At 51.9% G+C, this 25,515-nt stretch overlaps 1 protein-coding gene across 1 annotated transcript in view; it reads right to left on the reverse strand.

Moving 5' to 3' along the window:
- Positions 1–25,515, reverse strand: part of NXN (nucleoredoxin) — a 457,847-nt gene that overhangs the window by 220,330 nt on the left and 212,002 nt on the right. The window contains exon 3 of the mRNA XM_086955000.1: positions 3,362–3,495. Within this exon, the coding sequence (XP_086811126.1) occupies positions 3,362–3,495 (134 nt within the window). The remainder of the gene's footprint in view (positions 1–3,361; positions 3,496–25,515) is intronic.

Below are 25,515 nucleotides of genomic sequence, written 5' to 3' on the forward strand. Positions count from 1 at the left end.
CAGGGAGTGATGTTCAGGCTTGGATCACCAATTGTGCAGACAGCATTGTCCCCATCAAGAGCAACATCCAGAGAAAATCCTCCAAAAAGGCCAGATGGTACATCCAAGAACTCAGAACCGTGAAACAGGACAGCAAACAGTTGGAAACGAGATGGCATGCCAGCAAGGAACCTCTGACAGGGCAGCCTTCAAGACCTCCCTCAACCTCTATCACCACCTGCTGAGGGCAACAAAGAAGACAGTCCTTGCCGCAAGCATGGAAACCAGCGCCAACACCAAGGAACTTTTCAATATTTTAAGGAATTCTCCAACCTGAATGCCAGCAAAAACAACATCATACCCTGACAGGAGCTGTGCAACAACCTCACCCATTTCTTCCACAACAAGATCGCAACCATATACAGAAACTTTGAATCCCAACCCACACCTACTGACTTCCTTGACATGTACGCCACCAAAGTAACCGACACTAACTACACACTAACCACCTGGAACACCCACTCCACCCAGAATACCACCTCCACCATGAAATCCATCCACTCAGGAGCTCCCACAGACCCATGCATGCACCACATCTTCAACCTCAGAAACCAAAGGATTGACCAGGAACTCATCACCCTACTCAACACCTCTTATCACCACCGCAACATTTCCTGTCAGGCAGGAAGATGAGAGTGGATCAGGTGGAGATCCAGTATCGGATATCGCCTGCAACCCTCTTGCGGTATCCGCCACATCATACACCGGAGTGATTCTGTCCAGAGGCTCCCTTTGTTGATCAAATGGTTAGTTGAAAGAAGAAGAGGCCACCTGATCCTGGATGTCAGATGGTTGCTGAGAAACCTCCAGTGGAATGGCTGGTTTGATTATATCATGGCTAATTTGATAGACAACCTGTACCATAATAGCATTTAATAACTTAGCCTGGGGTGCTTTTTTTGTTACAGAGGCCTTAATTGTATCGACCAAATTCCCCAGTATCTGTGGTAGTGTATTCAACTTGTAAATGATTGGGGAGCATGAACAGGGTTTATCCTTCACAAGGGATTTTACCTCTATTTCCAGGAGATTAGGCTTTGAACCAATTTCTGCAAGTTGAGTTGCCAATGGTTGGATCAGATCTAATTGCAGTTCCATTTTCAGTGACTGCCAGAGTAGAGACCTGGCTATAGTGTCCTACATGGATCTATTTGTTACCAGCTCTTGGGTAAGCGGTGTGGCCTGCGGTATCAAAGCAGGTTCAGTGTTTTTTTCCGCTGGACCCCGTGTCACTGACTGGGTTTGCCCCAGTGTTTCAACTATTTGAGCCTCAATGTTATGAAGTAAACTGTCCATCTGGATTCCCAGTTCGTGGTCAGTAAAGCTCACCCTTCTGGGTAATGAACAAGCGGTCTTTTGATTTGGGTTAATTCATTGGTTTAAGGTAGCATGGCCATGGGGCTCGTCTGTTCCAGAGATCAATCCAAGGGGCGATAAATGTGTGTAGTTGTAAAAATAGTATGTGAGTTTAAGATTATGCTTACGGTAACTGGCAAGTAACCTATTTTAAGGTTAGGGCTGTAGCTAACAGCAGGCAATGCTTCTTGCAGTTGCTCCAGCACTCCTGTAAAAAGATCCTCGGACTTGGGTAAGGGGAGAGCAAGCTGTGGAGAGGAGTCTTGTCAGGTCAATAATTGACTTGCACGGTCTTAAGCTTGGGCATCATTGTGTTCTGTGTGTGGTGGGGAGCCCTGTGCGGGCATTTCTTTAATTGGCTTTATTTTGGCTACCTGAGGTGTGCAAGACTGCTGATGGAACACCCCGAATTATTCAGGCAAATATCAATAGGTATCGTGTCTGGAATATATTTTTATTCCTTTGGCATGGTTTCTATTGCCTTATAAAATGAACGTTTAATTGAGTTCTCTGTAGAGAAGTGAGCCCGAGATGGAGACAGGGCAGGACTCTTGCACCAACCCACTATAGACCTAATCTGGGGCCAGTAGAAGTGACTTGGTCTGAAGCTAGATGTGACAACTGTTCACTCATAAATTCACCTGCCAGAGCTGCTTCCTTCTCACCATTTCCGAGGAGTTTACGCTTTTGACGGAAACTCAGGGGGTTTCATAGCTTTTTGAGATCTAGAGTGAAGAGTCTGATTAAACCTTGCTGTGTCACCTTAGCCCCTGAAATAGCGCAGCTATGGAGGGGCATAAGCATGCAGCTAGGCGACTTTCTGGATAGATGGACTGATGAATGAGAGCTGAGGTGGCCTGGAATATTAAATAGCCGATCCTATGCCCTGTGCTTAAATCCATATGGGCGCCCACAAAAGCTTCCAAACCACCGGACTGCCTTTCCATGGTTCCCAGACACCTCTTGCCACGGGGCAGGGGGGGCAGTAGATATCCTGTGGGGCCAGTGTAAATATCTCCTCTACAAGAATAGATGCACAATGACAGACAAAAAGAGGCTAACCCCCCTGGAGAATGGGGCGCCAGTCGTACACCATCAAGTGGCAGAGTCAAATGCACTGATGAGGATGTAGGCCGAGGTATGAGTGTAAGGGCATGACGTCGCGCATGAGGGCATGCTGGCTCCTCAACAAGAAGCAAGCCGCACTGGCCTACTGCCGGCCACCTCCGCAACTATGTCAAGGGGGCCGCAAGCCTAATGCCTGCCCACTTGCTGACTTTTCTGCCCTATAATCTCTCCCACAGAAAGCATCTTAGGCAGGTGTCGTCCTTAATGTCCTTTTTCAATTGTCAAATTATAGCCCCAATTTAAATATATCCATTTGTCCTCTTGCCGGTGATCGCATGTGGCCCATTCAATCTCCCTACTTTAGGATGGAGGAGGGGTGGGACGGAATACTGGTGATGCGGCATCAGTGGGAAAGTGCAGGAGGCGAGAAAGCCAAAGGGACAGCAACCACAGCTGCAGATCGAACCAAGCCAGGTCCCCACCAAGGAACAGTCTATACCAGCACCACGCTCCTTCAATGGCCCTACAAGGCCCTATTCGGTCATTTTCCACTGCCGCACCCCGCCGCAATTTCCTCCTCGCTGCTTCCCCCAGTCATGCCCAGCAGCTTCCTCGAGACACAATGCAAAATATACAGTCACTGTGCAGTCAAAGATATAGCAATGAGCAAATGCACAGCGCTCTTACCATTACAGCTAAACCCAAGTTACATGTCCACCTCATTAATAATAATTATAACATTTCTCGTTTCTGCTTTACCATTTTAACTAGAAATAAAATACTAGAAAGAATTACAAAATATGATCTGAGCTCACAGCTGATGCAAACGGACGTGCATTTGTAAAGAGTACATGTAAGTGGTCAATATGGGCAAATTTTTAAATAAGATGTAACTTACCCAATGAGCAGAAAAATAGACACCAACGTAACATCCTTCTAAGGCAGTACTGTCTTGTGACTGGCTGTTGTTTTTAAGAAGCGGTCCCACAATAACTTCGCTGAATGGTTTAGGACCCCAGGGGAACTCCAAACCTAAAGCAAGGCAAACAAAATAAATCACATAGGTTGTAGTGTATTTTTGTAGAGTTTAACAATTCATTTCATCCATAATTTACATTAATGTGAATGTTTGAAGGTTAAGATGCCCTGGAAAAGAAATACGCAGAGATAGCTTTAATAACAATAAAATGAGAACATAGTAAAGTTAGAAATAAGGTTAACGATGAAAGTAGCAGAACTGGTCCCACGATGCTTGTTTCCAGTCCAGGGAGGGCCTGGCCTGGCAGTTCGGTCTGGAGTGTTCCCATGGGGCACAGGGTCAAGAATGATTTGCATATGGCTGGGTCCAAACTGGGGTGGCGTAGTGGGCAAAAGAATGATGGATTTAACCCAGATCTTTTGACTGGGGAAGAATGATTGCATTGTCAGCATTCCGTCCATCATTTGTTTGCTGTAAAGCATTTGTTAAAGACTAAAAGCAATTAAGATTTGACTGCTACTACAATATATTAGGGTTACTTTGTTACATCGAAACCTCCAGATCACCATTGTCGGCAAAGGTTTTGGTTTAGCTTCTCTGACAATCCCGGGGATATAAGATTTGTAAAGTGATAATCCTTGTTTGGCCTTCCTTGGAGGATTCTTTTTTGTTTAGCCTACTCTCATTTTGAAAATATTTGTAATTTATCACTACAGACCTCATGGTTGTCTTGTGGAAAAGCTTATGCTCAGTGCAGTAGGCCTCAGTTTGTTATGGTGCCACACTAATTAAAAAGGCTAGATGCCCGACTAGTTTACTTGGAAATGTTACCTAAAGTACCTTAGGTCTAACCTGTTTATTATAAAAAGTGATGACAAGGGCAATGGACCTGACTTACTTATTGTGAAAAGCATATTTTAAAATCAACAGGCCCTTAAGGTAAAATGTAAGCGGTATGGTTTTCAAGGAAACCCAGAATACTGTAGTAGGCAAATATTTGTTCTAGGCAAAATTCGTCCTTAGGCCCTCGGATGGTAGTATTTGATTTTGCCAGGTGTAACTTTGTATATACATTTGCAGTTTTATGACTGTATGCCTGATGGCTGCCTTTGTGGGAAAGCTATGCCCATACAGAAAGCCGAGCTTGTCATTGTGATAATCCAAAGAGAAAGAATGCAGGTCTCAATGTTTTTTTTTTTTTTTTTTTAATTCTTTTTATTGTTGCATTAGAAGGATCACACGGGGCGTGGCTTGGGCGCCGATGGCGGTGGTCGCCTGAGAGCTCGGCTCCGGGACCGAGCCCGTTATTATCCTGTAAATCGGAGGCTGCGGGGCACCCCGACCCCACCAATCTGTTGATCGGCCCGACGGAGACCTGCCGGGGCCCCTGGCGGAGTCCGAACGAGTGGTGACCCGGCGGAAAATCGGAGTTTGTGGTACTGCGGAGTGCGACCCAACATGGCGCCCGGACTTCATTGTCCCCTTGGCCGGATCCACTAGACGGATGGAACACCACTAGCAGCGGCGCACACCCTGCCCTGCCGTCTCACGGAGATGTGAGGACCGGGACACCGGTCAGATCGAACTCTATCATCGAGGAACGCACTCGGACGGGCAGTTGCCCCCGCTATAGTGGTTCCTGCACGCGGGCGCCTGGAGGTCCCGACGGTGGCCCCACTCCCTACACTGCACTTGGCTACTTTCTCCGGGCCGGACCACTTCAATGGGAGGCGCAACCCTTTGGCGCCGCAGATCATCCGGAGGAGTCGGTGACCCTTACTCCGGGACTCTATCGGCCGAACGGGCCTGCCCGACCTGGCGACGATTGTCTCCGCCTCCTCCACGGTGCCCTCAGACGACGTGGTGGTGGCAAGAGCCGAAGCTGAGGAGGTCCAACAGGCCTTGGAGACGGGGATTTCCGGCACTCGACCTGAGGCCCAATAACCGGGAGAGTCACAACCGGCGCTTGCACTCGGAGAAGCTCACTCCTGGACCCGCACGGTGTGCTCCCGGCGACATGGGGAAACCTAGAGGAGCCAAGGGGGCTACCCCAGCCGCCTCAGACTCGGAGTCCCAGGACAAAGAGGAACGTGGGGACCCGGAGAGTTCTGGTGGTGCACCAATGCAGCAGCAATTTGACCGCGTCTTGGAGGCGATTGCGACCACGCGCTCGGCCCTCCAGCAGGACATTGCCCAGGTAGCGACAAGCCTAGGCCTCCTTAGAGCGGATCACGGCAAACTCTCGGACAGGGTCAAGGAAGTGGAGAGCTCGGTGAAAACTTTGGAGCCGGCGCAGCGAACCCTGGCTGCGACTATGAAGGATGCCCTGTCCCGGATTACGGTCCTGGAGCAGAGAGCGGAGGATGCGGAAGGCCGTAACAGGAGGAATAACATTCGGGTGGTGGGCCTGCCGGAAAAGATTGAGGATGGCGACATGGTGGCATGCTTGGAGGCCTGGCTCCGAGACACGGTGGCCCCAGAGGGTCTATCCTCCTTCTACACCCTTGAGCGCGCCCATAGAGTCCCAGCGAGGCCACCACAACAGGGTCGGGCCCCGCGACCGGTGGTGGCACGGTTGTTGCACTTTCGGGACAGGGACCTCATCCTCAACGCCGCCAGACATAATGGTCCATTCAAAGTGGCGAACAGCCAGATGAACATCTTCCCGGATTACACCTATGAAACTCAACGTAGACGGTTTTCCTTCCTGGCGGTCAAGCGAGAGCTCAGGAGCGAGGGCATTCAGTACTCGCTCCTATTTCCTGCGAGGCTCCGCATAATTGTCGATGACAAGACTCAATTCTTTGATACCCCGGAGGACGTCTGCAACTGGCTCGAACTCTACAGAGCAGGGAAAGATGGCTTTGGCTCCTCATCACAGCAGACGGCGGAGCCGGAGCAGAGACGGCGATCCAAACGAATTCGGAGTCGCCGTGGCCGCTCAGGCGGACCCTCGACGGCGGAGACATCGACGGAGCGGAGGGGAGTGCTGGAGGTGTTGTCTACGCTGTCTGGCTCACGGGACGATGCCATTGAGGAGGAAGCGGACCCTGGTGACGAGGGGGTGCCAACGGACTCCGAGGAATCGGTGACTGATAGCGTCCATACGCCGGTGATCACACCGAAATCGGTGGAGGACCTTCTAGATGGACAGGGGTAACGGGGTGAGCTACTTCCTTTTGGGAGGGGGCCCGGCACGGGGGTGGTGGGGGCCGACACTTGATGCTGACTCCCGGGGGTAGGGGGAGGGGGGGCCTTGTTTTTGCCCCGAGCATGTTTGGCACTGTTTCGGGCTTGTCTTAGTCCTGGTGGCCTGAGCGTCGAGGGCCCATTGCCTCCACCCGGCCCGCACCTGGCCCTTAAGGCCTTCCTACGGTGGCGACCGCAGGATTAGTAGGGGATAGTGGGTTTTTGGAGGGTATGGTTTGGATGGGAACTAGATGGTGCTATTTGGGTCCTGTTCTGGGGAGGGCGGATGGGAGTTTGGTTCATACTGGGGTTGTTAAGTTTTGGTTGGGGAAAATGGCCGCCATCAGTGCTGGGGTGATTGATATCCTTTCTTTGTTGGGACCCAGATGGGGAGGCTTTGCGAGAACGATCTGGGACAATGGCTGATGCTGCTAATCTGAAATGTGTTACTTGGAACGTGCGGGGGCTTCATACCATGTCTAGGCGGCACAAAGTCCACGCTTATTTAGTGCGTAGGGGGGTACAAATGGCGCTGCTGCAGGAAACACATCTGAACAAGGCGGAAGGGGCGGCGCTACAGCGTAGATGGAGGGGGCAGGTCTTTTGCACTTCGTACTCCGCGTATGCCAGGGGGGCGTTGATTTGGGTCAAAGCTGGGGTTCCCTTCCAGGTCACGAAAACAGTGATAGATCCAGAGGGGCGATATGTGGCCATTTCGGGCACCTTGGGAGGGAGAGACCTAAACGTTTGCTGTGTGTACGCTCCTAATGTGGACCAGACTGCCTTCCTCTCCAGGTTATCGGGCTCGTTGGCCCACTTCTTCTCCGGGCCCCTCCTGCTCGGTGGAGATTTCAACTCGGTAGTGGATGTAGACACTGACCGATCGCATCCACCCCTACCTGATTCTCCGGTCCGCCGCGTGGCTAAGGGACGTAGAGATTGGCAGACTCACTGGGGTTTAACGGATATCTGGAGGGCGCAGCACCCCACAACTAGGGACTATTCCTACTTCTCGAGCCTCCATGAGTTGCATGTTAGACTGGACGGGTTCCTTGGCTCGCCAGAACTAGTTTCGGCAGCGGTCCGGTCTGAATATCTGACCAGGACCATATCAGATCATAACCCCCTCCTGCTGGACCTTCGTTGGTTCCCCGGGGTGCCTGCGGTGCCCACCTGGAAGTTACGGCCCGAGATCCTTGAGGACAGTATTTTCAGAGCGGACCTAGGCGATAAGATCTCGGAGTACTTTGCGTCCAACGGTGGCACCGCGAGCTCGAGAGCGCTAGAGTGGGACGCTTTTAAGGTGGTGGTGAGGGGATACTGTATTTCCAAAAAGGTCGGCATGAGACGAATCATCCTTGCCGACCTAGATACAGCGGACCGGAAACTCCGCGAGCTAGAACTCCGCCGCCCCGGGCGCCCTGAATTACAGGCACGCGCAGCGGAGGCGAAGGAGGCGGTGGCGGCGGAGGTCGAACGGCTCCGCTGTTTCGACTACAAGGCCTATACGGTTCGGTCCATCGCAGAGGGGGATAGGTCGAGCGCGCTGCTGGCATGGCTAGCCAACCCTACGCACCAGTCCTCACTGACGACGTCCATGCGCAAGGCAGACGGGACGGTGGTGTGCACTCAGCCTGAGATTCTGAGTTGCTACCGGCAATACTACGAACGTTTATACCGCAGTCGCTCTACCCGAGACCCTGACTTGCTTAATAATTATCTACAGCCCCTGGAGCTCCGAACAGTGGAACAGGACGTGGCGAAAGTCCTGGGGTCCGACATAGAATTGGGAGAGATCCGTAGCGCCATTAAAAAGATGGCGAGGAATAAGACCCCGGGCCTAGACGGCCTCCCGGTGGAGTTCTACGCAGCTTACGCTGATCTCCTAGCCCCTAGGTTATTGATAGTCTACAGAGAGGCGAAGAGGCTTGGGCAACTCCCGGGCTCGATGTGCGAAGCCTTGGTGGTTCCCCTCCTCAAGCCCGGAAGAGACTCATCCGATCCGGGGTCTTACCGCCCCTTATCAATGCTGACGGTTGACTATAAAATACTGAGCAGCATCTTGGCCTCGAGGCTGCTGGGGCACATGAGCTCCCTGGTACATGAGGACCAAGCTGGATTCATCCCCAGGCGTAACACGACCATGAACATTCGCAGGTTGTTCCGCTTGCTGGGAGAACCGCTTGTGGACGCCCCGTGCCCGGTTGTCTTATCGGTAGACTTAGAGAAGGCTTTTGACAGCCTGGAATGGGACTACCTTGGTACTGTGTTGCGGAGGTTCGGTCTCGGTGAGGGCTTCATCAGGTGGACCAAGGTTCTGTATGCCTCTGCATCGGCCAGGGTTAGGGCGGGACCGCTCATTTCCTCACAATATCCGGTGGAGAGGGGCACGAGACAGGGATGTTCGTTATCCCCGCTTCTCTTTGCGCTGGCGGTGGAGCCGCTCGCGCTGCACCTCCGGTCGGGAGCCCATTATGCGGGCCTGTGGACTCCTTCGGGCCCGCACCACATTTCGCTATATGCAGACGACCTGCTGCTCTTCCTCGAGGACCCGTTCGCTGCCTTACATGGTGCTGCGACGGCGCTTACGGAGTTTGGGGAGGTCTCGGGCCTCCGGGTGAACTGGACTAAGACCTGTCTTTTCCCGGTTCGCAGGGGCACCCCTAGCCCTGCTCTCAGCAGGGAGATTAGATGGGAACCTGACTGCTTTAAATACCTGGGGGTGTACGTCTATCATGAACCATCTGACCGCCTGGATGGGAACATTGCTCGCGGCACTCGTGCACTTCGGGGCAGCATGGACTTCTGGGCCACGCTACCGCTCTCGGTGGCAGGGCGGATCGCTTTGCTCAAAATGGTGGCGCTTCCCCGGTTGTTATATTATTTCCGGACGCTGCCAATATGGATCCCTCCGGCCACATTTCGACTATTACGATCTATGATAGTCGGATTCCTTTGGGGCTCGGGCCGCCGGCGAGTGGCCCTTAAGACCCTGATGAGGCCGAAGGATGAGGGTGGGCTTGCAGTGCCGGATTTTGAGAAGTATTATTTGGCGGCACAGCTCCAGACCTTCACCCAGGAGATAGCCCGGGAATTCCGGGGCCCAGAAGATAGGAGGGGTACGGGCATAGCCAGGCATGTTCTCTCCTTCATAGCGCTGCGACAACGTTTGGCCTTACAGGACTTGTCGCTTGAGGAGCGGACCGTTCGCCTGTGTTGGAACCGAGCTCACGCCCGGGGCCACCTAAGGATACCGTACGCGCCCGAAATACCTTTGGGGATGCTGACGGCTTTGCCCCATGGCGGTGATTGGTCGCGGTTGGCGAACTGGGAGGACGCAGGCTTACAGCTGATAGGTGACCTATACGAGGACGGGGCGCTTTTGCCCTTTCAGGAGCTCATCGATCGCTTCGAGATCCCTCGCGGCGACTTTTTGTTGCACTCGGCCCTTACCCGAGCGATTCAGGCGCACTGGAAACATGGGCAGGAGGAACCCCCTTTATCTCCGGTGTGCCAATACGTGATGATGTCTGCGGGCACGGTGAAGGCGGTCACTTGCCTTTATGGCAGACTGATCAATGAGGGGCTGGCTCCCCTCACTACTCTGAGAACCCGTTGGGAGGTGGACATTGGCAAGGAGATCCCGGAGACGACCTGGTCCCAGCTGGTGCGGCGAGCCTGGAAGGGCACACGCCACGCCCGCTTTCAATTGGTCCACTACTACGTGCTCCACAGAGCTTATCTGACCCCGGTGAAAATCAGGCGATATTTTGCTACGAATTCAGCGGACTGCCCCAGGTGCCCGGCCCAGGAAGCGGACCTGCTCCACATGTTGTGGGCCTGCCCAGGATTATCATCCTATTGGGTGGAAGTGGGGAAGACCCTGGAGAAGGTGACGGGGAGATCCTTATCGATTGACGCGGCGGTGGGACTCCTGCACTGGTTCCCTCATACCCCCAAGAACAAAATATCCAGCAAATTCATCGATTTAGGGCTGCTCCTTGCTAAGCGGGAGGTGACCAGGAACTGGAAGGCACGAGCTGGTCCAACGGGAGGCCGGTGGCACAGCGAACTTTTGAAGTGGGCGGCGGGGGAGAGCACACTGAGATACCAGCTAGCTTGGAGGCAGCGTAATGAGAAGGCGCAGGAGGCAGCGCTGGAGTGGGAAACATTAGTGCAGGCCCTTAGGGATTATTGCGCCCCCAGCGATTCTGACAGTGAGGATGCAGCTCGCCCCATGTCCCGTTAGATGATTGAACTTTTCAGCTCTGTTGTTTTCCCCATGGGTCCTTTAGCAGATCCTGTTGCGGTAGTTACCGTGCGCTGATGGCGGGGTTGGGGAGGGTTTACTTCGGCTTTTAAATTTTTTGAGGGTGGGGTTTTCTTTCTGGGTTTATAGGCTTGTTTGGAAAAGCAGATGACAGACAGTGGATTATCCGGACCAGCTTTGGCGTCCTGCTGAGCCCCCATTGACTTTCGCCGCCCGGCCCTAGGGTTGTGGGCTGAATGGTTGTGTACGAGAAATATGGCGGGGAGACGGAGGGTTGTGCCTTATTGATTTTGCTTGTATTATAATGCTGGTCGATTATGTAACGATTTACTGATTCCTGCAATAAAAATATATTTTAAAAAAAAACCAAAAAAAAATTTGAAGGATCACACATGCAAAGGATCAGCACTCGGTAGAGCGTCAACATTCCGCTCTAGCCGACAGCACGCAACTTTTCTGGTGTTGTTAGACATATCAACCCTTATTAGTACTCTTGCTTTGGAAAGAGCCACTGAAAGAAAAAAAGGAACAATAAACTAGAAACATCCCATTGAGCAGCAGGTCTCTACCCTCTCCCTCCCATCGCCCCCTACCCGGTCCCCTCTCCCCCCCACTCAAGCGTTCCTGCCCGTCCCTAGCATAGGAACTGGGCCACATGGTATACAGTTATCAAGCATGCAATCCCGGCGTCTAGACTATTCAGGCTAGGGTTTCATAGGCTTCAGGGTACCAGTTCACAATGTCTCATTCTAGTCCGTGATAGTGCCTCCACTTTGCCCAAACCCTCCGGAACTTTTTGGGACAACCCCTGGCTTTATAGGTCACTCTCTCCGCCGCCATGTACATATCCAATCCACGCCTCCATTCCTCTAAGTCTGGTTTTTCAGGGGCCCCCCAGCGCCGTGCGATGTCCCTTTTTGCCACCACTAGTGCTAATACCAGAAAGATGATCAAGGGGCGGGGTAGGTCAACTTCCGTGGTCATGCCCAGCAGTGCCAATTTGGGGTCCCGTGGAAGATCCACTCCCAGCACCTCCCCCAGTTCCAGAAACACACTCTCCCAATAGTCCTGGATGACTGCACAACCCCAGATTATGTGGAAGAAATCCGCACTCTGCTGGCAGCACCTAAGGCATGTCGTGTCAGGTACTCTGCCCATCCTAAATAGCCTCACCCTGTCAAAGTATGATCTGTGCAGCACCTTAAATTGAATAAGACGGAGCCTCGATTTAATGGCCACCTCCCGGGGATGCATGAGGGCTAGCTCCCAGTCAAGATCCTCCATGTCTCCCACCTCCGCCTCCCATTTAGCCCGCAGCACCTGCAGATCCCCTAGCATGTTGTTGGTCAAGGTTTTATATGTGAGGGATACCGCCCCCCTCCCTATCTGTTCCTGCAGCAGCCTACCCTCTAATGGAGCATATTCAGGAAGGTCCGAAAGTGCAATGTTTTGTGCCCTCCATGCGTGTTTCAGTTGAGCGTATTTGTAGTACTGGGTGTTGTGCAGGCCAAAGTCGTCTTTAAGTGCTTGGAACGTTTTCAGGTCTCCCCTTGCTATCACGTCCCCCACTGTGGAGATGCCAATGTCGTCCCACTGTCTAAAGCCTTTCAGTTTGCGGAGCTCTCCCAACCATTTGCAGCACCAGAGGGGTGTCTGTCTAGTGGGCCGTTTTTCCCAGCCCATTCTTTTGGATGCCCTATTCCAGGCTGTTAACGTAATCCTGGTGGCAGGGAGAAACTGCTTTCCCACCGCTTCCCCATACAGATAGTGTAGTATAGTTTTACCTGACCATTTAGACCTTTCCAAGGCGTAGGTGGGGTGGTCGGCTGCAGCGTGCAGCCATTCGTTAATTGGGGCAAGATGTTCCGCCCAGTAGTAGGCCTCTAGGTTGGGGAGCGAGATCCCCCCACTGTATTGGTGTCGCTGCAGGGTGGAGAGCGCCACTCTCGGCTGTTTCCCCAGCCACAGGAAGGCTCGCAGGTCAGCGTGGATTGTGTCCAGGGTCTTATTCGGCAATGGATAGTACTCATTCTGGAGCGCGTATAGGAACTTAGGGAGGATGATCATTTTATATAGTGCAGCGCGCCCCAGTAAGGTGAGCGGGAGTTGTCTCCACCTGTCCATCTCAGCGGTGGCCTCCAGCATAATGCGGGATAAATTGGTAGTGAAGGAGCGCGTCCTATCTAATGTTATAAAGACTCCCAGGTATCGGAAGCCGTCCCTAGTATGTATAAGAGACTCTGGTAAGCAGGCTCCTCTCTCCCTGCCTTGTGGATCGTAGAGGATTGATTTGTGCCAGTTTATTTTGTGGCCTGCTCACGCCCCAAAGTCGTCAAGCTCTCTGAATAGTGCCGGGATAGTCGTGTCTGGGTCTGTCACGAACAGTAGTACGTCGTCGGCATACAGGGATATTTTTTCCTGTGTGGCAACTGATCCCCCCCACGTAAACCCTTTGACCGTTTGGTTCTGTCTGATTCGTATCGCGAGGATTTCGATGGTGAGTGTGAATAGGAGGGGGGACAGTGGACAGCCCTGCCGCGTGCCTCGCCCGATAGAGAACTCGCGAGATAGCCTCCCATTGACTCGTACTCTCGCTCTCGGGGCCGAGTAGAGGAGCTGTACCCATTTTAAGTATTTGGGTCCAAACCCAAACCTTCGGAGGGTCTCCATCAGGAAAGGCCAGTGGACTGCGTCGAATGCCTTCTCCGCATCCAGGGAGAGGAACCAATGGGGTTCGCTTCTCTTGGAGACCTCCTGTAGCCAATTGTGGGTGCGACGGAGGTTCAGTTTAGTGGCCCTATCCGGAAGAAAGCCGGACTGGTCCAAATGCACTAACTCAGCTATGACCTGTCGCATGCGACGAGCCAGGACTGTGGCCAGAATTTTTGTCTCTATATTTAGCAATGAGATTGGGCGGTAGGATGAGCAGTTATCTCTAGGTTTCCCCTCTTTGTAGATTGGCACAATGGTAGCCAGGTCCAGGTCCGGAGGGAGGCTCCCCGCCCGGTATGATTCGGTAAAGAGGTCCTTCATGTGCCGCTGCAGTAAGTCCGCAGTCCGTTTAAAGAATTCCGCCGGGAAGCCATTCGGCCCCGGAGCCTTCCCCGGCTTCATTGCCGCTATGGCCTCCGATAACTCCTCAAGGGTTAAGTCTGCCTCTAAGATGGCACTAGCGTCTGTGGACAGGGTAGGCACCTCCATGTCGCCCATGTATTGTTGGGCGTCCGCACTGTCCCCCAGGTCCCTGGCCCTGTAGAAGTCCTCATAATAGGATGCAAAGGCTTCCGCTATACCCTCATCAGTGGTCACCCTCCTGTCCCCAGTCAGCTGGACTTGATCCACCCAGCGCAACGTTCGCTCCTTCCTGCTCAACCAAGCCAAAAGTTTGCCCGACTTGTCGCCCACATCGTATAGCCTGTGGAGAGTCGCCAGAGCCTGGGTGCGTGCTTCGTCTGTGGCCAACTCCCTATAGTGCCTCTGCGCGTCAAGCAGCCGTCTAAGGCACACCTCTTCCTTCTGCTGGAGGTACTCCGTTTCCAGGGCCAGGACATTCGCCTCCTCACTCGCTATCTTGCCCTGTTGTGCACGCCTGGCCTCTCCCAGCCTACTCTGAATGCGGTCACGGAGCACTGGTTTCATCGCCTCCCAGAGGGTAGCGCCGGATTCCACAGAACCCTCGTTCTCAGCCATGTAGACCCTAATGTCCGCCCGTACACCCCCGAGTATTTCCGGCGTTTGGATGTCCCATGCCGTTAACCGCCATTGCGGCCTCCTGACTCCCTTCATTCGCCCCAAGTGGACGTATAGCGGGGAGTGATCGGAGATCCCTCTCGCCTTGTATTCCGCTAGGTCACCCGCCGCAATCTCCTGCCGGGATACAAAAACATAATCTAACCTGGAGAAGACCTTGTGTGCCCCGGAGTAGAATGAATATGTTTCTTGTGTGGGGTGAAGCCATCTCCACATGTCAGTGAGGCCTATGGTGGTCATGAGCCGTGCTAAGGCTGTTGTGTGTCCCCCTGTGCGTGGTGACCCCGATCTATCTTGCACGGCGCACATCACATCATTGAAGTCCCCTCCCACTACTTGCGTGGTGTCAGCCGTGTCCAGCAGGATGGCGGAGACTGCCTTTAGTGTGCGTGTCTGTAACTTGGGTGGGGCGTATACTGACAATAGCGTATATCTACGCCTTTTCCACATCCCCTGAACCCCCACATACGTGCCCTGCGGGTCCAGTCAGGTGCGTGTAATCGTAAATGGCACAGCTTTATGTATGAGAATCGCAACCCCCCTGGAGTCCGTTGTGTAGCCTGCATGCGCCAGGACCGTGTATCGCCCCCTTGCTATGAATGCGCAGTGATTCCCCTTTAGGTGGGTTTCCTGGAGGAGGATAATATCAGGTGCCAGTCTCTTGAGGTAGGCTGTAACCAGACCTCTCTTAATTTTGGACCCTAAGCCGTTCACATTCCATGTTAGCACCTTGACCCCTGAGTCAGTGCTGTGTGGAATATCTAATGTACTTGCCATCTTGCTTCGCATCGTCCCCCCCCAAGCGGGGCCTTCGAGTAGGATAGACCCCAGGTATGGGCTGGCACAGCCCTGCTGTTCTCTGCTGAACTCCCCCCTCCCCCCCGAACCCCACAACAACCCCAACATGAGGTAAAAGATAATCCCACTTGCCCCCCCCCCTCCCCCTCCCCACCGCCCTCCCCTTCCAGTCGCAGCCCCATACGGGATTGAACTATCCACGGGAGAAGGCCTGTCGCCCTCCCACACATCCCACCCGAATTAACCAATAACCAGCACTAAAAACACAAAGGACAATAGGGGGGGGTGTGCCAACGTGCTTGCTCTGCATCGCCGAGCCGCCATCTCTTCCCCACCTCAGTGCACCATTGTTCATGAAAATGAGTCTTGTGTGTCCACATGAGTCCCTTGACCTGTAGAGCCTTGCTCCAGCTGCTGTATTTCTTTAGCCAGCGGGTGCAACGAATCACTTCTGCTGTCCTCCTCCTCTGCACCGGACGCTCTGCCCTCCGATTCCTCCATGTCTTCTTCTTCTGAGCGGATTCCATTTCTCAGGCTACTGAATCTCGAGCCCGCCACCGAGACGCCGCCCGGGGACGTCGATCTGCCCCTTCCCCCGTCATGCACGCCCCGCGGCCTATGGGGTGTTGCCGGTGTCTTCTGCTGAGTCTTTTGCGTTCTCCGTCGCTGAGGCTTCGGTCTCTCCCATCTCGGTCGTTCTCGCAGCAACCTGTCCTGTGCCTCACGGCCCGCTGCTTCTCTGCTATTTAGGATGGGTCACTCCTCGAGCCACTGCCACGCATCGTCCGGGTGGGCAAAGAAAACGGATTTGTCCTGATAGATGACCTTGAGTTTGGCCGGGAATAGGAGCATGTATTGAATCTTTAGAGACCTCAGTTTTGCCTTCACGGCGTCGAAGGAGCGGCGCTGTTTCGAGACCTCCTGGCTGTAATCCGGGAAGATCATTATGGTAGTATTTTCAAAGCGGATCTCTCCCATCTTCCTGGCTTCACGCAGGATCAGATCACGATCTGCGAAGTTTAGGAACCGCGCTATCACTGGTCTCGGTCGGGCACCCTCCGGTGGTCTGGCCAGGAGTGCCCTATGCGCCCTCTCGATGATGAAGCACGGGGAGAACCGTGCCGTCGGAAAATTGGTTTTCAGCCAGTCGAGGAGGAAGACGGTCATACTCTTTTCCTCAATTCCTTCCCTAAAGCCCACAAAGCGTAGGTTGTTCCGCCTTGACCTATTTTCGGCGTCATCAACTTTCCAGAGTAATTGACGGTGAGAGGCCTGCAGCTCCGCCATGTCTTTCTTGAGAGACGTGATCGATTCCTCTTTGTCGGTCAGTTTCGCTTCGGCCGTCGTGACCCTTTCTGCCAAGTTTCTGAAGTCCTGGCGCAGTAGCGTTACCTCGGACCCTACCTCACCAATCTTGGTTTCCAAAGCTGCTCGCGTTGCTTGGATGTCCGTTCTAGACGCCTGTATGGCCTCCAGCACCATGGCCGTGTCATTGCGGGCGCCCGGCTGTATGGACTGCTGTTCCACCATCGGACGCGGGGCCGCAAAGTTGTCCATCGGGACCTGTTTCGTGTTCTTGGGCACCACGTCCCTCTTTCCCATGGTTGCACAGCCCAGTGGAAGGGATCCTCGTACTGTCCTCTTCCACCGTGTAGCGACGGGGACGGTCGTGCGTCTGGGACAGTTGCAGTTTGTGGAGGGCCGCCTTCTTCCTGCGTCCTTCGGGCGGGTTATGTCAGTGTCCCCACCGCCACTGGGCAGGGTCCGTTCACTTCCCGGCCGGGAGGGGGGGGGGCTCCGCCGCCGGTGACTTCAGGCAGCCCTCACCGAGAGCCCCGAGATCTCAGACCCCATGTGCTGGCACACGTGTGGCGGGCAGCAAGTCCCCACTCAGCCCGCTCTGCCCCCCTGCAGACTTAGGGGCTTCCAGCACCACGAGGCCGGGCAGGCTTCCGCGCTCCACTGCGGCCCTCCAATGCGCCGCCGTCCCCCCGGTGCTCCTACCTCGCGGCCGCCATGTTGGTTAAGGCGGCCGCCGTGTGAGGTGGTGTGTCCCGCTCCTGGCGCCGCACCGATCCCTGTTTCACCTCCTTCACTTTTGCCCGTCCGCCGCGCCGCCTCTGCTGTAGGGCCCGGTCGCACCCCGTCTCGGGTGGGGGCCGCGGGGGCACCTCGCCGTCACCAGTCTCCGCAAATTATGCCGGTCGCCATCTTAGGGTCAGGCGGCCGGCGGGCACCGCGGTCAGACTGCTGCTGCTTCCCGGGGGGACTGTACGGGCCGGTCAAACGGCCAGGCAGGTCGCGGAGCCACCGTCTGCCAGGATCACCTGCACCGGGGGCCGCCGGGTGTGGGGGCGCGCATTTCACCGCCGAGCGCCTCGGCCGCCATCATGGACGCTGGTAGATCACCGGAGCTGTCTCCTTCCCCGGCACCCAGGCGATTTCCGCGTCGGATCACCGCTGCAGCAGCCCGCAACAGGTACTTGGGTGTCAGGACATCCGTGTGGTGTCGTTTCAAAGGTGTGGGGGATATGTGAAGTCGGATTAATGTCTGGCTCGGCCGGAGCTCCTCTCAGGCACGTCTAGTCGGCCATGCTGCTGGCCACGCCCCCCTGCAGGTCTCAATGTTTCAATAGGAAATGTTAAGTGTAATGCCATTGGAATTATTATGAAAAGTTATAACAAAGACATGAGGCCTAGCTTCTTTATTGTGAAAAGCATTTGTTAAAGCAAATAGAGCTTTATTTCACTCTTTAAAGACTACAGACAGGCTTTTTTACATGATTATGTAGTAGGAAAGGATTTTAATGTTAGCAACCATCACAGATGAACCCTGGAGGAAGACTATTTCACTGTGACAACCTTTTTTATCCCCTTTTAGAAGGGGTTACATTTTTTTCCAGGTGTAATTTTGCATATATTTCTAATTGTGTGTTTACTAGCTACTTGGTTTACATCATAATACCCTCTGGTTATGAAACGACTGCTTTTATCTGCCATCACAATAGTAATGGGCTATTTTAATATTTGATTGGAGGCCCAGCCACTCACTATCAAACAATTTTTAAAAATTCTGTATCGATCAAACGGCTGAGTCCCATTCATAGTGCAGAACACACACTAAACCTTCTAGTTGCCATGCAAAATATCCTAAAGACAGGTCTTGTTACACCTGCTAGCCAGCCTTAGGGTGATCTCCCCCTGAAACTTTTTGCCTTCTTCCCTCCCGTTTGCTAAAATACGTTTTTGTTGGATAGGACTTTGTGGACTTTACCACTGCTAACCAGGGCTAGAAAGTTTTTTATCACTCCCTTAAATGCAGTAAAATTGGCTTACACCCATTTGACACATTTAATTTACGTATACGTCCCTAGCAAGGTGGTACTACGCATACCCAGGGTCTGTAAATTAAATGCTACTAGTGACCTTTAATAACTTATTGTGCCACCAACGTAAGCAGTCTTTCAAAACATGCCTGTGGCCTGCCCAAAAAATCTTTATCGAAATTTTGTCTAGTGGCTCCCTGATGAAAACACCACCTACTCGGACACCATCAGCGGCGCCCTTACACCGCTAAACTTTAGCTTCTTCCAAATAAGACAAGATAGGGCCAATCCACTTCTTGTATTCAAACTGCTCTCCATCGTGGTCAGTCATAGCTTTTGACTTTGCCCGAGTCTTGCACGACTAGGTGCCAGTCGTTGGCGCTTTGATCATTTTAGGTGCTAGATTTCATTGGAGTTTTGGTGTCAAATTATTTATTAAATATTAATCTATTTTTCGAAATTAGTGTTGGATTTTTCTTATGTTGTGTTTTCACTTTAGTACTGTTTGTGTGCTGCATGAATACTTTACACATTTCTTCTAAGTTAAGTTTTTTGTGCCAAGCTACCGAAGGGTTCAGCACATGATAATTTAGTGACTTTTTGTGGTTCACCCTGAGAGGGATTTGTGGTTGTTGTCTGAGGAGAGTTAATACTCCCCCCTCAACCAATAACCCTTATGTCCTACAGATTCTATCCTTCTCCAAATACGGCCTGATCTTTTTCTGGTTCCATTGCCACAACAATCCTCAATAGTGCTGAATCTAAATCACTTCACTCTCCTACTGAGACAATGAGCATTTGGAGGAAATTAAGCAGAGCAGATGCTCTGGCCGGTCAAACAGACCCTAATGGTCGTCACAGCAAATATTCTGAAGACTTCTGATTCCATCCAGACTACCTGACCAGCATCCCAGTCCTGAAGAACAAACTCTGCCTTTCAGAATGTCCTCGGATTATCACAATCCCACCTTGGTCTCTGAAATAAACACCCAAGATTTCCTCAGATCAAGTTCTCAAGACGACACATATCCAACAGGCAGTTTACAGGGCCTCTCAAATGAACTACCCCTCCCCCTTTGCAGCGATCCTCAATGCCATACTTTAATCTGGCATGGTGTTTCTGTGTCATGAAACCGGCATTAGTGGGACAAATGTTAAGGAAGTCTCTTCTATGGGTTGATTCTGCTCTTTTCAGCAATGACTACGCTTGTCAAAAGGTCCTTTCAAGCTGGCTTATGGACTGTCTGAAGGTTTGAACTTCTGGATTGTCTGCAGGCAGACATCTTGACTGTCAGCAGGCTGCCTTCTGTCCATCAGGGTTAATGAGTCAGTGATTATTGCTGGCGTAAACAACATGTATCTGATGGAAAATGATGGCGACACTGCAGAATTGGTGCTTTCGATTTCTGATGAACTGAACTAGAGTCATGGGGGGCACAGCACTTGGCTGGTTCTGCTCATATCTTGAGGCGATATCTCATCTTCTTATAACACCCCTTTCAGTCTAATCACTTTCTCATTACCAATAGTGTTTGCCATGGTCTTCCATTTCCTTTTCTTTTCAATATTTCCATACTACCACTTGCAAAACTTACCAAACCCTTTGGCTAGAAATTATTTTCATACACGGACACTGTACATACCGTCCTCTAGCTGAACCTATATCCCTGCAGCCTTTCAGAAAGTTCTTGTAACTCCCCTTGGAAATCCACCGCTGGATAAGCATGATTTTTTTTTTAATTAAAATTGACGAAACCAAGACAGTTCCAGTGGGATTTGACAAGTCCCTCTGGGACTCCTTGATCTGGCCTTCTGACTTAAGTCAACAGTTGTTATTGCATCAGCAATGAAACTGGGTTTGATGACAATGCTAACCCAAATTGACCTGAAGGTCGCATATCGCTACTTCTACCATTGAGACGTAAAAAGAAAAAAATCTTCCCATCCCCAAACTTCCGCTTTCTTCTTGCCATTGGCTTCATGTCCTTGTGCTTGTGTTTAGAGACAACACAACTTATCTTGGCTTTCTTGATGGTCTGTGGGAACATGTCCTATAATGACCTTTCATCCTTAATTCTGAATATTAGAAGTTGAAGGTGAGATTAGTATGAGATTTCTGGAAATTTGCCTGCATCACTTAAGTCAGGAAACAAACTTCACTGAATTCCATTTCGCAGCCTGTCATTTATGAAGAACTAAGCGATTAACATTGCAACGGCTAGCTTACTGACCTTATGTTCTTACAACAGACTAATATTATGTTCGATGATTAAGTCAGCCAGATGTGGCAGGCGAACCTGGTCCACTAAGTTCCAAAACCGTGGAACTCCATGCCCCCGAACACCTTTGTGCCAGCATCGTCTCCACTTTCAAAAGAGCTCAAAAGCCATCTATTTATTTAGGAATTTTGTCATCAAGGAAGCAGCATGTCCTAGCTTTAAAGACGATTCATGCTAAACATGTGCTTTATAAGGACCCAATACAATACAAATGTTCAAGCCTTTATCACATCATTATGCTACTCTGGCTTGGTGAGATCAGGAAATGGCAAAGGATGCCGCTGACCGTTTCTCAAAAGTGGATTTATTAAAATAAGCCCTGGGTAGCAATGTGCTAATGGACTCCTCACACCAGCAGATTCATTTTTAGGTCTCGGCCTGATCCAGCGTATGCGCTGATCTGGCTGGGACATTTAGTAGCTTCTTTTAAAAGTGCTACTTTCCTGGCGACCAGCTTGCTAACAGGCGCACAAGAGCGCGCGTACATACGCGTAATAGCAAGCTGGTGGCCGGCAAGGTAGCCCTTGCGGTGACGTGCGTGCACACCACTCACGTTTTTTTAAATTTCATTTCGCTGCTGCCTGGGACCGGGGCTCTGTTGCGGGGCTCTCGCCATGTAAGTCAACTTTCACGGCCGCCTCTGTGGCCTCGAAGGCTGCTCTCCTGGGGTCCAGCGCCCCCTCTCCCCTGGCTTCTGTGCTGGTCCCGGCTGGCCCCTGTCTGCCACGCTGCCTTCCCTGCCACCTCTGCTCACCTTTTCTTGCCCCCTTTTCTCTCTTCCTCTGCTCTTTGACACTCTTGTTTTTTTCTGGTTCCTCGGTTCCGTCCCCTTCCTCTGCTTATTTTCTCCTTTTTCTACATGTTCCCTCTCCCTCATCTCCCTCTTCTCTCAACTCTTCCCTTTCTTTTAACCTTTTCTCTGCTCTCTCATTCTCGTTGTTTCTCCTCAGCTCACTCTCTTGAAGTCCTTCCTCCATTCCCTCCTTTGACTCTCCGATTCTTTCTCTTTCATATAGTTTTTCTTCGTACTCTTTTCCCCTGCTGCCACGCACCTTTTCCATTTATTCTTTTGTCCCATCCCTTTCTGCCGCCTGGCTTTTTCTCCTGTTTCTGCTTTATTCATCCTTTGCTTGTCTACATCTAGTTTGTGTCTTGTCTTGTTTCCCTGGATCCACTCCTGCTTCCTCTGCTGTCTGGCTATCCGTTGCTTTCTCTTCATCTTCTGCTGATTCCTGTGCCTCCTTTTCCTCCTCAGGTCTCCTTTCTTTGCTTCATCCCTCTTCTGCTCATTTCATCATTCCTTTAGTTCGTCTCCTGCTTTTGTTCCAACCGCTTTCGCTTCACTTTCACTTTGTCGCCTTTCTTTGCTCTCCTTTTTCTCATGTTTACCCATCTGTTTTTTCTTTTACCCTTCTTTCACCTTTTACTCTCTCTACTTCCTGGTCAACCGTCTATTGCCCCTCTCCCCTCCGACCGTTTCAAGTCCTTCTTTCTCTCTGCTCATCCTTTTTCCTTGGTGATTTTGATTCAAGTCTCCCCTCACCTCATTACTGTTATTTTTTGTGTGTTTATTAACCCCCCCACCCGACCTCCTTTATTTCCTATGCCCCCTCTTCTCACTTTCACCACCCCATCCGCAATTACCTTGTAACCCTTCACGATTCCCTCTTCATTTGTTCTTTTCTCTCCACCTGTGCCCCCTTTCCTTTCCTCTACCCTTCCTCACGCCTGCCTGCATCCCTTGCTGATTCTTCGATCCTTTCTGTGTACCCACATCTTCGCTCCATGCTGCCTCAGTACTCCTTGCTGTTCCCTTTCCCATCCTCTCGCTTCCCCTTTCTCTCCCCTAGCATTTGATCCTGATCTGCTTTCACTTCATTGTGTGTCTACCTTCGCTCTTCACCGCCTTCTGTGATCCCTGTGATCCCTGTGCTTCCTTCCCGGCCTGCCTTTTTTCCATGTTGCTCTACCTCACTGCTCACCTCTTCTACCCGCGCCCCCATCGCTTGCTGTTGTCCTCTTTCTGGCCTCGGATTTTCTCACTCTGCCGGGATGGGTTTTTGCCCTCCTGCTCCCTTTCCCGGGGGAGACCCTGCCCTTGATACTTCATTAGCTCCTCGGGCAAGGGTTAGAAGGGAGGAGTGTGCCCCCCGCCCCGTCCCCCCAAGGTTTTCATCCACCGCTTCAGGGAATATTATGTAGTGCTCTCAACAATATGGCTAGAGACTCTTAACCAATAAGGAGGCGGCCCCCCAGGGTGCAGTTGATGTAAATTCCTCACTGAAGGTCCCCTGGGCTTGAGGGTGTTGAACAATCGACAGTAACACCCCCCCCCCCCCCCCCCACACAAACACCCACCACATGTGGGCCCCCCTCCGGGTCACTTGCTGCTCCGGAATCCCCATTGGCCCTAATTTTCTCAGTATATGCACCAGGGGAGCAGCTCTATGGGGAGTAATACTTCGGAGTAGCAGCTGGTTGTGCTGCAGGTGTATTGGCCCCGGGCCCCAACCACTGAGGGTACCTTTGCACAGCCATTATATAGGTTTTAACCACGCGGCATGCATGCATTCAGGCCCACGGGTCTCTGTCACGCCATTGAATCTTTGGGTGTGTTGTTAGAAGGGCAATGCTAGACACTGGCATCAGGAAGTTAATTATGCGACAGGGGAGCCCCTATGTGAACGTGGAGCAGACAGTGTCCGGGACTGGTTAGTTCTACCCCCTTCAACCATCATGATGCCGTGCCCCAAAGCACCCTGTGGCTTTATTGCTACCCCTTGCGCCCACCCCCCATCCCCAACACACACATATACACAAAACCTTACCTCTGGAAGCACAACAGCCTCAATCGCTGCAAAAGCCATTTGGGTTTTATAAACTCTTGTTTTGTACCCACCCCTTGCTCCCAACCCATGCATCGCCCTTTCTCCGTAAGCGGTCTTATCTAAAGATTGCCAGCACATTTAAATGACCTGTTCGACGTTCTTTGGGACAGTTTTTTAAATGTAAAACTCATGTTGGTGTCGGATCATCCATATACGTATATCTTCTGGTTGTTTGCAAATGTACGTTGGTAGAAGAAATGGAAATGAAGAAACCTCTGCGATTTATTGGAAAGCGAACTGTCAAGACAATAATGATGGTTTCCTATAAGTAAACAGATATTTAATTTCCCCCAAATTACTAGCTTTTAACTGCTGACATTTTATTTGTGGTATTTTTATACGTTTTTTTAAAAATTCGAAAACTGTATTCCCTGGTGAGAAGGTGGTTTAAAGGGACTTCCATCAAACAGAGGGTGTAGCTGGAAGGGACGTATAAGGGAGGGGGCATTTAATTTCGCTTTCGAGGGGCGAAGCATCACCCTTTACGCACACTCCGGGTTCTGGGTACACCTTGTTTTTGTCCCCATTCTGGCTTATGTAGTTCTACCGCTTTGAATCTGTGTCCGTGCCCTTCAAAGCATGGAAAGAAAGCATCTCCAAACCATGCCATGCAGGTCTAGTGGCTGGCCCTGGTGCACTGAACCAGTCTGCTCATGCCCAGATCTCCGAGGGGGTAGCAGTGTGCTGCACACCCCTACACCAGACTATCTCATGTCCCCTATCCCTCAGTTGCTTTTCTTTTTTTGTAACATGTACGTGTAGTCCCTGGTGTCACCTGAGTGGTGACATTCTGGGCATCAGGTCCTGCGTCTAAGATTTTACTCTCTCTGTGTGCGGAGTTTGCATTTAGTAGCTGCTTTTAGAAGTACTACTATCCTGGCAACCAGTTTACTATCGTGCGTGCATGCGCGTAATAGCATGCTGCTGGCCGGCAAGGTAGCACTTGCAGTGACGCACGTGCGCACCACTCGCGTTTTTTTTTTAATTTCATTTTTGCGATCGCGATGACTTTCGTGGCCGCGCAGCCAATGCTTGTTTAGTTTTGGTGCAGTAGCCAGTGCAGTGGTGCCACCGGGAAGAATGTGTAATATTACCTTCAGGGCTTCAAGTGGGCCGGGTCTCAAGGGGCCTGAGTACCGGCTGTTTTTTAAAGGGGGCCTCGAAACGGGTCTCTATCGGGCTCTGTTTTTAGCACTGGCACAGGCTCTCCGTTTTTTTTCACCGGACTGCAGTGACAGCAGTTTGCTGTCACCGCAGTCAGGACAAAAGTGCCAGGGCGCAAAACAGCGAGATAGAGACCCGTTTTGAGCCAGCTAGCACATCAATGTGCGCTGCCCACACTGCTCACTTCTCACTAGTGGAGAAGTTACTGCATGACGGAATGCCAGGTGAGCATTGTGGGGGAAGGGAAATCCTTTAACCCCTTGTAAGCGGATGACGGAACCGCTCCGTCATCAGCTGCGGTGGCGCTGTGCTGATGACGGAGCGAATTCCGCGCCTGCGCTGAGCGTTCTATTGAGCGGGCGGGGCCATGACGGAACCGCTCCGTCATAAGCACAGCGCAACCGACACT

This window comes from Lissotriton vulgaris, chromosome 2_1, assembly GCF_964263255.1.
Source record: "Lissotriton vulgaris chromosome 2_1, aLisVul1.2, whole genome shotgun sequence".
In the NCBI taxonomy this organism is placed as follows: domain Eukaryota; kingdom Metazoa; phylum Chordata; class Amphibia; order Caudata; family Salamandridae; genus Lissotriton; species Lissotriton vulgaris.